This window comes from Gavialis gangeticus, unplaced genomic scaffold (assembly GCF_001723915.1).
Source record: "Gavialis gangeticus isolate Ggan-Ray unplaced genomic scaffold, GavGan_comp1, whole genome shotgun sequence".
NCBI lineage: Eukaryota > Metazoa > Chordata > Crocodylia > Gavialidae > Gavialis > Gavialis gangeticus.
In genome coordinates, this window is record NW_017728995.1 from 29,866,430 (window position 1) to 29,880,915 (window position 14,486).

The 14,486-nt window shown below is 48.1% G+C and overlaps 1 protein-coding gene across 2 annotated transcripts in view; it reads left to right on the top strand.

Moving 5' to 3' along the window:
• Positions 1 to 1,065: 1,065 nt before the first annotated feature.
• The window catches only part of EIF4E2 (eukaryotic translation initiation factor 4E family member 2), a 25,853-nt gene continuing 12,432 nt past the window's right edge, over positions 1,066 to 14,486 (top strand). For both annotated transcript variants that reach the window (XM_019503418.1, XM_019503419.1), the window contains exons 1-6: positions 1,066 to 1,174; positions 2,116 to 2,230; positions 3,761 to 3,895; positions 6,848 to 6,952; positions 9,152 to 9,304; positions 9,393 to 9,529. In XM_019503418.1, the coding sequence (XP_019358963.1) occupies positions 1,155 to 1,174; positions 2,116 to 2,230; positions 3,761 to 3,895; positions 6,848 to 6,952; positions 9,152 to 9,304; positions 9,393 to 9,529 (665 nt within the window). In that variant the 5' untranslated portion in view covers positions 1,066 to 1,154. The remainder of the gene's footprint in view (positions 1,175 to 2,115; positions 2,231 to 3,760; positions 3,896 to 6,847; positions 6,953 to 9,151; positions 9,305 to 9,392; positions 9,530 to 14,486) is intronic.

Sequence of the window (14,486 nt, forward strand, 5' to 3'; positions counted from 1 at the left end):
TATTTCCCTACTAGAGAGAAAACAAATACAAGCAACCAGGGGCAAATCCAAGAGGTGGGGGTGGGATGCATTGGTGCAGACCAATATGGCTACCAACATGGGCGACTGGTACCCCCGGGGGGGGGGTTCCTCCAGTTGCTGATCACCGAGCTAGTAGCAAAACCAGAAACGCACTTCCAATTTGTGGCTGGTGTTTCCAGGGGGGTGTGTGGCCAACCGCAGGGGGTACATATGCATCCCTACGCATCACCACTGGCTACCAAATACAATCTTGGTAGTGGCTGCAGCATTTCTAACCTGGCAGTGACAGAGTCCATATCATTTATCATTATAATCTAGACAATCCTTTTTACACCCTGCCTTCCAGAGGCAATAATAACCCCATCTTTCTTCCCAGTTGTGATGTTCCACCAAGCAAACGGCCCTTCCTTCTCCCATGCCGCGGCCTGTTTGCCGCTCCTGGTAGCCAAGCTCCTCTTTCACGGCCCTACACCTCATTTCTAACTCGGTCCAATGAAGCCATACATGTTTTTTGCTACGATCGTCGCCTGTGTGGTGCACCCTGGCGTATCAATCAAAGCTTCCAGCTGTGGAAAAAGCGGTATTGTTTTCAGACAGGATGAAGCACCTCACTCTCCACAACCCCGTTTTCAAAATTTTCCACCTGCCCAAGCGAGCAGCTTTTAGCTGTGGCTGGTTTTCACTCCTAGGCCTGGGGGCAAGCTGCAGCGCCTCACAACTGAGGCAGGGACCTTCCCCCTCAGAGCACAAACATGAAACCACGACAGTTCGGGCCACCCGTTTCGGCGGGAAGTCAGCGGCGCCCTCCAACGGCCGCTCGCAACGTCACACGCAGCCCCTCCCAACATGGAGGCCCTGCGGTGGACGTGCCACACTCAAGATGGCGCCGGGCAAGGCTCTCCCACACTCAACATGGCTGCTGGGAGGGGGGAGGAGGTGCCACACTCAAGATGGCGGACGAGCCGCTTTGACACTCCCTCAGTATGTGCTCGGCGCCTATTGCGTCCCCCCCGGAAACTCGCGCCCCGGCGGGAAGGTTCCGCTGCCGGAAGTGGCGCGCGGACGGGTGACTGGACCGGCGCCGCAGGAGCGGAAGGAGCTGAGGCCGAGGCAGGCGGAGGCGGCGAGCGAGGATGAACAACAAATTTGACGCGTGAGTCGCGCCCCCCCGCCCCGGCCGAGTCCTCGCCCCCCCGGGGGGAGCCGCGGCCGTTGGTCGGGAGGGGGCGGGGCGCGATGTGTCACGCGCGGGTGGGGGAGGGAGAGGCCCAGGGGGCCTTCCTGGGCCTCAGTGTGGAGGCTGCAAGGGAGTGGGGGTGGAACAGGGTACCCCTGCTGAGACCCAGCCCCTGATTTGCCTTTGGTCAACCCCACCCCCCAGGACAATTATAGCACCCCTACTCCCTTGGTGATTGCATTCACTGCTTGGGACAAATTTAAACCTAATGGACCGGGGGGGGGGAGGGATGGTGGGAAACGAGTCCAAGGGGCCGCCCCGTGCAACCCTGCCTGCAGGTGTGCACAGCAGAGGGGCAGGAAAGTGGCCCTGCTGTCCCTGGGGCCTGGTGGCCCTGTCCTCACGAGCTGGTTTAGAGCCCGGAGGAGGCCAACCGAGGGGTCCCGGGGTTTGGCCTGGCTGTGGATGGGACTGGGCGGGATGGACAGACGGTCTGACCTGGCACGTGGCACTTACCTGCGTATGACCCATGGGCTTAAATGGGAATTGACGGGGTAGCATACCTTGGCTTAAATAGTAATCAATGGGGTAATATACCTTGTCTTAAATAGGAATCTACAGGGTAATATACCTTGTCTTAAATAATAATGTATGGGGTAATATACCTCGTCTTAAACAGGAATCTATGGTGTAATGTACCCATTATTGGCACAACTAAGTATCGGATAACAAATGATGCTTGGGCTTTGTATCGGCCACGGGACCTGTGATGGGTGTGGGGCTCAAAACGCACCTCCCTGCATGAGTCTCTGTTGGGCTCCCAGCTTCTCTCTGTGTCATGGGGCGTGCGTTAGGTGGCCACATTTTTGCTCCTGCACAACCTAAGGCTCTCTCTCCTCCCCCCTCGCATTCATCAGTTTGAAAGATGATGACAGTGGGGACCATGACCAGAACGAAGAGAACAGCACACAGAAAGACGGTGAGAAGGAAAAGAATGACCGAGACAAACCCCAGGGTAGCACCAAGAGGAAGGTGAGTGCTGTGCGCTCCACTGCCGTCGTCAAGGCACGTTTGGAGATGCTGGACTTGACGGGGCTTGATCAGTCCAGTAGCTCTGCTGTAAGGAAGATGCATGTCAGCGTGTTGTTATTTTTCTTTCTGCTCTGTTGCCAGTGTGATACAAACTAGGGCTAATGAGTGTACAGTATAATAAGCTGAGCTCCGGTGCAATTAGAAATCTTCACCTAGTGAGTTGAACTTTTGGAAACAAAAAGCAAAGCTTGACTTGCTTCAGGCAAATCTCAAGAAGTGTTTGCAGATGGGAGCTTGCTCTTGGTTTCGAATGGCAGTTCTCAAGCAGGGTGCTGTAGCATGCTGAGTGCGTGCTTTTAAGGGTGCCCTGAAGCGCTGTGCAGTACTAGCACTGTTAAGTGTGCAAACATCTAGATGCTATTTGCAAGATAAAACCAGACACTTCAAACAGAAACCTAGAGTTTCAAAATCTTTCTGCTCTGTTGTGGTCTTTGTGAGCTCTTTGATGAAAAATAATTGCTGTAGTAGGTTTTTGTAGTAAAAAAATGAGTGAGAGTTTAGGAACCGGTGTTTTCAGAGGGGGGCTGGAGTCTAACACAAGCCTGCGTTGAGGTTGAGAACCGCTGGTTTAGAAGATCAAGTATTGTGCTGTTGTTTAAATAGCCTGTCCTTGAAGAGTGATTACAAGCAGATACAGCATGGTTCAGTCAGGTTTGGGAAACCACCTCCACTCCTTTAATTTTGCACTTGTTAGAACTTGCTCTCTAATTAGTGTAACATCTTTGCATGATCAGCTTAGATCTTTTCCTTCTCCCTTGCATGATGGAACCTCTGTCAGGTTGGTGATTCTAGTGCAACATCTGTTTCTTGGCGACTGCATTAATGCATGCTGGAAGCCTTTTATATAGGCAGTGGATGTTCCTGACGCTCCCTCTGTCTTTATCTGCCTGCGTGCTGATAGTGCTATGAGAGAGCTAAATGACTGAACCCTGCCACTGGAATTGTGGTGGAGTGTTTCACTTGATTTGGGGTTTAGTTCACTTCAGATGCTTTTTCTTTTCCCAAAAGAGAAGAACAGACTACTCTGTGAGAAGCTCCCATTCTCTTTGTTTTGCATTCCATGGCCTGTGACAGCCTTGATCACTGCAATTGTCCTGGCAGCCCAGGGTTAAAGGGAGTCTCTCCAGAATGTATTAATGCCCTTCCTAAATTTGCCTGAGGGGTTGCTATCGAGTGACATTCTTCCTGGGGCTGGGCTGCTGCCCCTTAGCACTTTCCCTTCCTGCTCGAAGAGCAAAAGTACTCTGGATTTCTAATATCCTCTTTGAAATACAGCCAATCACTGCTGAAGTAATGATCTGTGTCAAGCTATTAACCAGGATGGGATTTTTCTAGGAAAATGAAGCTAAACTGTTCCTTTTATGCTCTGTGGTGGCAGGACCACGTGCCTTTCTAATGCCATGCATATAGCTTTCTCGGTCTCCTCTCCAGAGTAATTTGTGAGGATAAATGAGGTTCTCTGTTCTGCAGGCTGTTGTCCCAGGGCCGGCCGAGCACCCACTGCAGTATAATTATACTTTCTGGTACTCCAGACGAACACCCGGGAGGCCCACCAGCTCGCAGAGCTACGAGCAGAACATCAAACAGATCGGCACCTTTGCCTCCGTGAGTACATCCCCATCGTTGCATGTTATTGTCTAAGTGCAGTGCAACCGCTCAGGGTGACTTTTCTCTGTGGTGCTAGGCAGTGACATGTGTCTGAATCTCTGCCATCAGATGGAAAGGTGAGTGGCTTATTTGCCAAGACCCAAGACCTGGATTCTAATCTGCCTAAAACAGTGGTGCCAAACATATGGTTGGTAAGCCCAATCCAGCCCATGAAGGTGGGTCTTCACACAGGCCAGACCAGCCACCTCTGCAGGCCAGGTTTGGCCTGAGGTGCTTGTTACCATGTCAGCATTAATCTCTGCTGCTCCCCAACCTAGGGAGCTAACACTTCACCTCCCTCCCCTCCCCACTGCTGAAATGGGGGGTGGGGGGTGGTTAGTAGCTCCTAGTGAATAAAATTAGCAGCAGGGGAGAGGGCAGGAGGGAAGGGAAGAGATGAGCAACAAAACTAGCACCAAAACTAGCTCTAGAAGCTCAAACAGTGTCACCATTGCTCACGGGTTGTCTGGCCCGTGGGAAGTCCTGCAGTCTGGATCCAGCCCACAGCACCCAACACATTTGACACCCTTGGCTTAAAATGTGATGATGTTGTTAAAAAAGAGCAGGAGAAGGTACGACTATGGAGTGCTGCTACTTGTCATTGAAGGGTTAGTGTCTTCGTTAATGGCAGAATCCGTAGTTGTAAGTCAGGGCCAATCAAAGCATTTCCAGTCAGCTGTAAGTCTGGTAGGTGCATGCCAACTGGTTTGCAAGACTTAGCGGGTAAGTAAAGGAGGATGTGACTTTCCCATGTTTAGAAATGTTGAACATCTGCAGCTCAGTTTGTGTCTACACTCCCACTGATGTGGGTCTTAAACAAAAAGGTCCTCTGTTCTTGGGGTGGGGGGGTGCAGAACCTCTTTTGCTGTATAACTGATGTGCTTGATGCAGGCATTTCCATCATACATGTGACAAGCTGGTGGGCTTGGATCTCATGACTGGCTCATTGCCTCCTTGTGCCTTTGTGGAGGTGAGGGCTAAAAAATAAAGTTGGATGAGCCTGCCCTCTGAAATGGTATTGAAAAGCCAGGAGACATGGGACCCTCACAGAACAATTCCTTCTAGATCTTTCAGTGACAGAAATAAAACCGGACCTTGTTGGTGATTGGGTTCAGGATCTCCATGGTGATCAGGACTGTAAAAGAAGCTGATTCCTTTTTTTAAGATAGAGTGACTTTCCCAGAGTGTTAATCCTGTCCCCTCTGAACTCTGCTGGAATGTTTGAAGTATTAAAATAACTCTTCCATACAGCTCTGGATGTGCTTAGTTAAGGGAACTCTCTTTTCCTCTACCTAAGTTTGGTATGCTGAGCCTTCAAACGTGCCAGTCCAGACAGCTGGGTCAGACCCAAATGCTGGTGGGACTGGGAAGGTGGGACATAAGAATGATGGTCATCAGTTGCCCCCATTTGGAGGCTTGGAATTCATCAGCGTCTTTTGCTTCAACAAGTGCGATCTACTTACATCCTCGTGTAGCTGTCTGGGAACCACAGAGACTTGTGTGAGAGATCACATGGCAAATAGCTATCAAACCATTTGAGCTGCGTTTAAAAAATACCCTCATTTCTCTCCTTAATGTTAGGGTCACGGGTTCCTTTTACATCCCAGTAATACCTTAGGTTTTAGGGAAAGCTTATCAAGCATCATTTCTGAACCCATGACAACTATCTAGATACTGGTCGCTAGAGGGCATAGTAAACATTGTAACAGATCTAGTATCCACAATGTGTTTTAATGTTAAGCTGTAAAACAACAAAGAGAGACTCCTTCCTCCAACCCCATTTCTTGTGCTATAGTGATCAGCTATTAAATAGGATTTTTTTTCCCTGAAAGGTAGAGATGGTCTGAAAACAATTCCAAGGTCTAAATGGATGTTCAGGCCCAACAGGTTTTGTGTTAGTAGTCAGGGTAGCATTTGCTCATCTTTAATCTTGCTATTGACTAAAACCTGCAAAATATAAACATTAACTGTTTTGTTACTTGTTCTTTGGCTAGGCCAGGCCCAACAGTGTTGACCAAAATCAGTGGGAACTTTGCCACTAAATTCAGTGAATGCAGGATCTAGTTCAGAGGGCCTTATTTTAAAAATATTTTTTCTTGTCTAGAGCAGCACAATAGATAAGAAATGTCTGAAATGTCTTGTTGTCGTTTAAAAAAAAACCCAAAACCTTTTAAGCATTAGAGAAGCGTGTACATCACTCAGCGTTGGCATGAAAGCCAATTTAAAGATTGCTACATTAGCAGCCAGCCTGGAAAGTGGTTAAAACAGAGTGGTTGATTTTAGAGTTGCCTAAACAACTGCTTGAGCAATCACTTTTCAAAGTGGTTTAAAATCCTAAACCAACATCAGAAAGTGTTTGTGATCCTACAAATCCCCCAACCTGCTCTTCTCCTGTGAGGAGAAATCTTGAAGCCTTCCCTGGTGTGGAAAGCAAGGGTTAATTAAGTGCTTCTGTGGTCTCTGAGCCCAGTGGCAGCCTGCTGATGAGCTGAGCTGTTTCACTGCTGGCTGGTAATTGGGGTCCTGTTGGGTGGGACTTTCACAGTATATGACATAGACCCCCAGTGCAGTTTCACTTGCCTACACCTTCATGAATTACATGGTGTATGAGTACAGCAGGTACACCAAGCCATATGCTGATAAGTGCCAGGCAGGCAGCTTCAGGTACTTAGAATAACTCTGGTACCAACCCCATCAGTCCTCCCAGGCCCATTCCAAATATTTTAGCTTTCTCTGTACAGTATAGAGGGAGAGGGGGCAAAGTAGACCTGACTTAGTAGAGGGAAAGGAGTTGCAAGCCAGGCTTGCCTGGTGCAGAACCCAAGTCTGCTTCTGATGGTGAGAGAGCCCTGATCTTGTGACACAGAAAGCATTTGCTTGTTGCTGATTGCTGTGGCTGTGCTATTACAGGTGGAGCAGTTCTGGAGGTTTTACAGCCACATGGTACGTCCTGGGGACCTGACAGGCCACAGCGACTTCCATCTCTTCAAAGAGGGAATCAAGCCCATGTGGGAGGTGAGTTTGTGCCCTGGACCATGGCTTATTTACCTCTGTGTTCCAGAGGGATAGTGTTTGCAGTGCAGGACACCTGCCCTACATCCTTCTTTCTGAGCTGCATGTGTCTGATTTCAGCCCTGTCCTCATTCACATAGCAGCTACTGATGCTGCCCTGCATGCAGAGGGGTACATAGGAGCACAACTAGCTGCCTGTCAGCAGGGAACTGAGAACCGCCTCTCATTGGCTGCCTCCCATCTGAGATTGTGGGTTTTGGAGACTCAAAGCACCTGGCCACTGTAACACATTCACCTTTCGTTGGATCTGATTCCATTGACAGCAGTGTGGGGGTTTCCTGAACCCTGTGCCACTATAAGTGTATTCCACAGTCCAAATCTCCTTGTATAGAAGAAGCAAGTAAGCGTAAAAGTGCAGGTGCTGAGAGTAAATGGTTGTGGGAAGGCTTTGATTTATATCCCCATCTCCCTCTCTTCCTTAGGATTACATACAGAAGCAAACTGAATTCTTATTGTGGAGCTGTGTGGAAACTGAGCCTGGATCAATTTTCCCCCCAGCTTGCTGGCTCGTTTCCAGCAATGACCACCACTGCTTGCAGTATAAGAATTTTATGTGTTGCTCTCAAGTGCCTAATTACACTGCTTCATCCAGAAGAATTTATTTCTGAACTCAGCTGCCAGTTCGTTCACAACAGGGGCTTATAGCTTGCGTTCCTGCAAATGCTATTTATATAAAATGTCTAACCCCCTTTGAGCTTCTAATGAGCTCCTGCCTTTGGTAACATGATGCAGCCAAAAGCTCCCCAGGTTAATGGTATCTGGAGTTTTAACAAGCATTTTCTCTTATGCATCTTAAAATAGCTGTTCTTTAATTTCTGATACTCCCTTCACTTTTGTGTTGAAAGGAGTAGCAGGGACCTTGCTGCTGACCTTCTTTTCCCCACTTGTTTTCTAGGTCTCTCCCCCATTTCCTAGTGGCTTCTCTCCTTGTTGCTTCCCTCCCATCCTGTGGAAGTGCCACTTCCCCACATACACCCCTCTGCATTGGTCTCATCATCCCCAGTCTTTTTCTGCCTTCTCCACCAGATATCAGAAGCTTCAGTAATAACACTGCTGGGTTTGGGGTTTTTTACTGAGCTTTACTCTAATTCAACCAGCAAAGAAAAATTAGACAAATGACTAAATAAAGATTTGTTTATCCTTGGGGGAAAAAAATGAATTCCAACAGGAACAAAATAGCAGGGGTTATTTTATCCCACTTCCTGTCCTTATTGTGGCCCTGACCTAACTTGAACAAGTGCTGATTATCTGGTGATCATATCTACTACTCTTGGTTTTACTTCCTGATTCCTCTACTCACTCCTTGTAAGGTGGCTTTGAATGGGTTAAACTAAATGCCTGTTAAGGATTGAATCTGAGACAGCTCATTTCTAAAGGGGGGATGCTCACAAGTAGGAGAACAGAGCACTTAATCAGAAAGCAATTTGCTCCTGTCAGTAATTTGCTGCATTCCTGGCAGTTGTGCTGATTTGGATTGTTCTTGCATGGGGCTCTCCCTGACGCATTCTGCCCTAAAATCTTCAGCTCCCATTTGTGGTGGTCCAAGCAATGGGGCTTTGATTCACTCTGAGCATGGTGGTCAAGTGGAAGGAGCTTGAACTTTAACATACCTGTCAGTGACTTGCAGAGACCAAGCTATTTCTCCAAATTGCTGTTAGGTTTTTAGAAGCGCTTTACAAGTGCTCCCTCCCTTGCCATCCCTTCCAGGGGAAGAAGTAGTGTCCTCATTTCCCTTATGGGAAAACTCAACTCCAGGGTGGGACTGGCTCGTTTTAGGCCAGAAAGGCAATTGGTGTCAGACCTGGGGGTGGAGTACAGGAGTTCCTGTCTTATAGTTCTATGCACAAGCAATAGTGTGGTCCCTTTTTGCCAGATAAACTCTAAAGCACAAGTACATAATGAATAGGAAGAGAATCTCTGGAAAGCAGTGAGTTGGCATCTCCCATTCTACCTGGGTTCAAAATATCCATGTTGTGCACTAGGCGTGAGGTAGGTTTTGTAATGTTTTATCTTGAAAATACCTTGGTTCTGTCACTCATACGCCATCTGATCAATATCTGCTCCCACCCAAAGATGTCCTTTAATGGAAAGCAGAAAAAATTACTGCAAGGAAACAAATCAATTTCTCATCCCTCTTCCCAGGATGATGCCAACAAAAATGGCGGAAAATGGATTATCCGTCTGAGGAAGGGCTTAGCATCACGATGCTGGGAGAATCTCATTCTGGCCATGCTGGGAGAACAATTTATGGTGGGGGAAGAGATCTGCGGGGCAGTTGTCTCTGTCCGGTTCCAGGTAAGCTGCTCGGCAGACTGTCAGGTGTGCCTGCTGTCTGGTTTACACCTGCTGCCCTCTGCTAACCCCTCCAATCCCTGTGCTCCAGGAGGACATTATCTCAATATGGAACAAGACGGCCAGCGACCAGGCAACCACAGCTCGGATACGTGACACGCTGCGGCGAGTGCTTAATCTACCTCCCAACACCATCATGGAATACAAGACACACACCGACAGCATCAAGTACGTGCCGCAGTTTGGGAGGGAGCGGTGCTGGTTACCCATGCATTTGGCGGCTTAATGCAAGGTGTAGGGGTACAAAGGAATGGTCACGTGTGTTGTTTGTGTACCAGTGCTTTGGGACTGTTTTGACTGTCAGCAGATACAAACAGCAGCTCTTGTGCCAGGTCACTTTAAAAGTCAAAAGCCTGTGTTATTGCCCTGCTGCTGTTGGGGATATTTGCTTTTCAACAGTAAAAACATCTTGGTTTTCTATCACATGCAGTCCTGGTCTTCACTAACAACCTACCGTCTCCTTCATCTGGGAACTGGGCTCTCCAATGGGGGAACATGGTTTTATCTGTTCAGAGACAAGATTGCAGTGGGGAACAGATTATTTGAATGAGTAGAGTTTCTGCAAAATAAAATACGGAAGCTAACTGGGATTTATTGGGCCATTAGACTTATAAATGTTCCTGGGAAAGCACCGTGTGAATTTACAGTGCTGTACAAATGATTTCTAATCATAATAAATGCTGTATATTAAATCCTCCCAGCCCCTAGTGACAGAGGCTCTTTAACAAGACTAGAGGCTCATGGTACACAGAGAGGACAGCTGTATTTTTAAATAAGCCCATTACAGTTTGCCATGCCAGGCTATTCACGGTGATGTTTATTTCCCGCAAAGTGACAGAATCATTGCATATAGAGGTATTAGATGAAAGTGAATAACACAGACCCTTTTTCTGTTAAGTGCATTAGAAGCCAGAACACAGATTCAGTCACGTGGATCGGGTTAAGGGCACTTTGAAGTGTTACATATGCAAAAAAGCAATTGAACAAATTAATAATAAGGACAGGAATTCCTGGCATTAGAACTCGGGCTTTTGAATCCAGCCTGGAACCACCACGGGCCAAGTACCCATCAAGATTTCCTAGGCAGGGCCTCTTTCCATGGCTAAAACTTGCTGAATCCTTGGCAAGCCCTCTGTCCCACATGGCTGCTAAGGCTATGTCACAATGTAGGATGATCAGTCTAGTGTTTAGTGAAAAGTGCCTGTCACAATCACTGCAGGTTTACACTCAGGATTAGCTGGTCAAATCCTGTTTCTGATAGGAACCCCAAAGAGCTTCTGGACCCCACCTGTGGCCTTCTCAGATGGCTGCTTGTGAGTGGGAGGGCAAGCTCATTATTCTTCTTAAATGGACTCTGTTCCTGACTTCTGTTTCCAAAGGCTCCCACTGAAATGATTGCTGGATCTTCTTGCTGGACTCTGAGGCATACACTCCCTATTGCTGGGCAGTGGTGCTACTTCTCCCACCTGCTTCCGCTAATTGCCAATAGAGGGCATTGCTTCTACCACATCTGTCTTGATTACAGGATTGTACAGGGCTTCTGCGGACCTGCAGGTGGCTATTCAGTTTCTGTAGTACTTTTCAGAGACAATGCAGCCTGTGAGCTAAGGCTTTGGGCTCCTTGCAGTGAGGGGAATCAGCATCTCTGGGTATAACATCCTCATTTGCCTTCTCTTCTCTCCCTAGCCTTGGCATAGACAGCCCCTGCCCTGAGCCAGCATTCCAGCCACGGGGGGGCTGGGAGCACCTCTGCTGTCTGGGTTAGGCAGAGAGGTTTTACCATGGGAAGTTGAGATGCATCCTCTGCATGACATCCTCCCCTACTTCTGCAGGAACACAGCGTGGCTTCTTCCTGTGTAGAGATTCACACTTTTGAGGGCAGCCATGTATTGCACTGACTCCAGCCTGCTCATGTGGTCTCCCCAAATTCATTCAGTTCCTTCCATCCCTTCCTTGCTGGCTTCCACTCTCTGGCTGTTGCTGTTTCATTTTCTTTTGCTGATGTGAAATCCAGGATGTGATTGTCTGGGCATAGCAGGTGTTTGGGGAGCAGATTCCCATTAAGATTGGGATTCAGTCTAGCAGCTGAGAGCAGGTCTTGAATGGGGTTAGTTGGCTTATTTCCTGCTTATTCTTCTGCACTTGGGCAGGCTTGCAGCCCCTCCTAAGGCACAGCTAGACTGAACTCCATCCCAACATTCCCTTAATGGCACTGCATCTGCTGGGTAGATTCTGATCTGTTCCACCTGTGCAAACCCATAGAGAACCTACTTATCAGAGTCATCACCTTGCACTTGAATCAAGGTAACGGAGAAGCAACTGAACCATTCTCTCTCTCTCTCTCTCTCTCTCTCTCTCTCTCTGTCTCTCTCTCTCTCTCTCGTCACCAGCATTTGCACATAGTAGTTGCAAGCAGCTCTTTGTGGCTGTAGCTATGGCTGTAAACTGGATTGGGCACAGCCACTGAGGCCCTGACAGGACGGTAGGGAATGACAGCACTTGCTGCAGTCTGACCTTATGTGCAGGCTGAATCATGTTAGCAGGCTTCTTTTGCTAAGGCAGGATTTCTTGTGTATCTGTCTCCTCCAGGAAGGCTCCCCCTTTCCCCTTCCTATCCATCAAATCCTCTTGACATGCTGTCTGTTGTCAGGTGAACTCCTGTTGCATGTGCAGCACTTGATTTAGGACTCTGGCAGACTTCCTAGCCAGCGTGTTGCATTCACAGTCCGTGGCTCTGCCTTACGAAAGACCCCAGTGAAGCAGCGGTGTTGGGGGCTTTCTTGGTATTTCCTTTCTGGGTGGCTTGCAGTGTTTTAATTTCTCTGGGCTGCTTGTATGCAGAGTTTGATTAGCAGCAATGGTGCTTGGAGGGAGGGAGCATGCTTAGTGGGTGCTGCTTAAAATCTGGAGCTTTGTTTAGAGAACTGGTTTTCCAGGGTCTCTCCAGTGTGTGCTCTGCTGTGGGATATGGCACAAGACTTGGCCATCACTTCTGAGCCATTACGTTTATATTTCCGAAACCTACCTTTCTGGGCCCTGCGTTGGTGAGGCTGTGAGCCCCTCACTAACAGGCTCAATGCAGTGGAGCTGTGTTTGAAAAGGAACTTGTTCATTAGATCTTCTCAGAAGCTGCCCTGCCTTCAGTCCTTCTTTTTGGCAGCAGCAGGCTTGCACGTTTAGCCACATAAGCAGACCCTTCAGAGTGGGTTTCCTGAGTTCCTCCTTTCTCGTGTGCAGTATTGACAAACTGTCTAAGCCCCCGGAAGCAGGCAGCTTATCCTAGTCTTGTATCCATCTCCAGTCTTGCTAGAAAAATGGTCCCAGAAAGCTGACAAAGTCCAGAAGGCAGTTAATACCCTTTATCTGGCAGTGCTGGGCACCTAGGAGGTTTCAGGGAGGTCTAGTTGTAGTGGCTGAGGAGAAGTCTTACTCCCCCGCTCCCTTACTGCCTAACACATTTCTTTCAGTTAAGGGTTTTCTAGAGCACTACAATTTCCATGCTGTGAACATGTAGGGAAACGCTGTGCTTCTAACTAGAAAGCTCCTGTTATGCCAAGGTGCCCTACAGGAAGGGTTTCCTTCACTAGCAGTGTTTCACACCTCATCCTTCTTTCTTGCTTCTGGTTTGTGTCTGGGGTCATGGGGGTTTGTCTTCCATCAACAGCTTCTGTCAGCAGCTAAGGGTGAGTCAAGAATTATGCTCTCTTTGTGGGAGACAGATGCCTTCCTTGAGTGGCAGTACACAGGCTTCTGCTGAGCTCTCTGCACTGGCAGTATTTTGGTTGCTGAGTGACTTTATGGATCATCCTGTCAGCTTTAAAGCAAAGCTGCTTTTCTGAGAACAAAACTGTGCTTGAAAGTACCTGCTGGAGTGGGAGCTGAACGGAGTATAAAACTATCCCTTCCTTTCAGGGACTGCTGATAACTAATGGGACTATAAGAGTGAATTAAAAGAATGACTGATCTTAACAGTGCTGGCATTAGGGCTGTTTCACTGCAGGCACTTCCTGACAATAACCTCAGACCTTCCTTTGGCCAGGGAACAAGCAGATATGCTACAGAAGGGAAGAGGGAGTTATGCAGTACAGAGGAATAATTAGGGGGTTGCATGGAGCTCTCCCAGGACAAGGGAAGGGGCAACAGCTATTCAGACTCCAAAGGCTGCTGAGAAGTGACATCCCTATGAGGGTAGTGCTGTATGGCAGTGAAGTCTGAAGAGTCACCCTGTTCCTAATGGGAAGGAAGTTGGTTGGCTAGTGGCTTAATATGGGGAGAAAAGTCTTTGCTGCTGGCTCAATGGTTCGCATGACTCACTGGGATCCCTGCTCTTCCATCCATTCTAGCTCCTTGCAAACTGGGAAGCAACGTTTGTGAAGGTTGCAGTCACTCCTACAGCCCTCTGCTTGGCTTTGAGCTGCATGTGGCTTCACCCCAGCACCTTTAATCCCTAATTACATTTTGTATCATTACAAAATTAGATACTTGAAGTGGGGGGGAGAGAGCTGTGTGAATGCAGAGAAGTCCTCCCTTTACTGTGGCACGCCTCCAGAATGACTAGTTGTCCCTCATGTTGGGAGGTGTGACTTGAATGTGGATTGTTCACTGCTTGCTTCTGGGTCTAAGATTAGGCAGACAGTGTAATGGAGCTCAGGGAGGTGCCAGAGCTGAGGGCTGTCCACCTTTTTTCAGGTCCCTGGAAATAGTGACTCAGGATAGCTGGGGGATTCCTCTTCCAGTTCTGGCCCCACTCCTAGCAGACATCCATGTTTTAAAGAACACTTTCCTAGCCCAGAGCTTTGAAAAGGGGGTGATGCCTCTTCAAGTTTATTTGGACAATGACATGGGAGTGTTGGTGAATCTGTAAGGCTCGGTATCTTGGGGGCTTGTTCCTTCACTGTAAAGAGGCTAAAAGTAAAACCCATTTATTCTGTATTTTTTCTTGGGGAACACAGCTCAAATGTTCAGGTCAAAAGATGACTACTGCCTTCTGGAACACTGGAACACTGTACCTAGATGTTTCTAGGTGCTACCAGAGATCTGAAAAGTTTTGTTCTTGTTTTTTTTTTTTTTTTTAAGCAAAAGGAAGGAGAGGTTGGAAGGGTCTGGGATCACTTCCTAGATGACT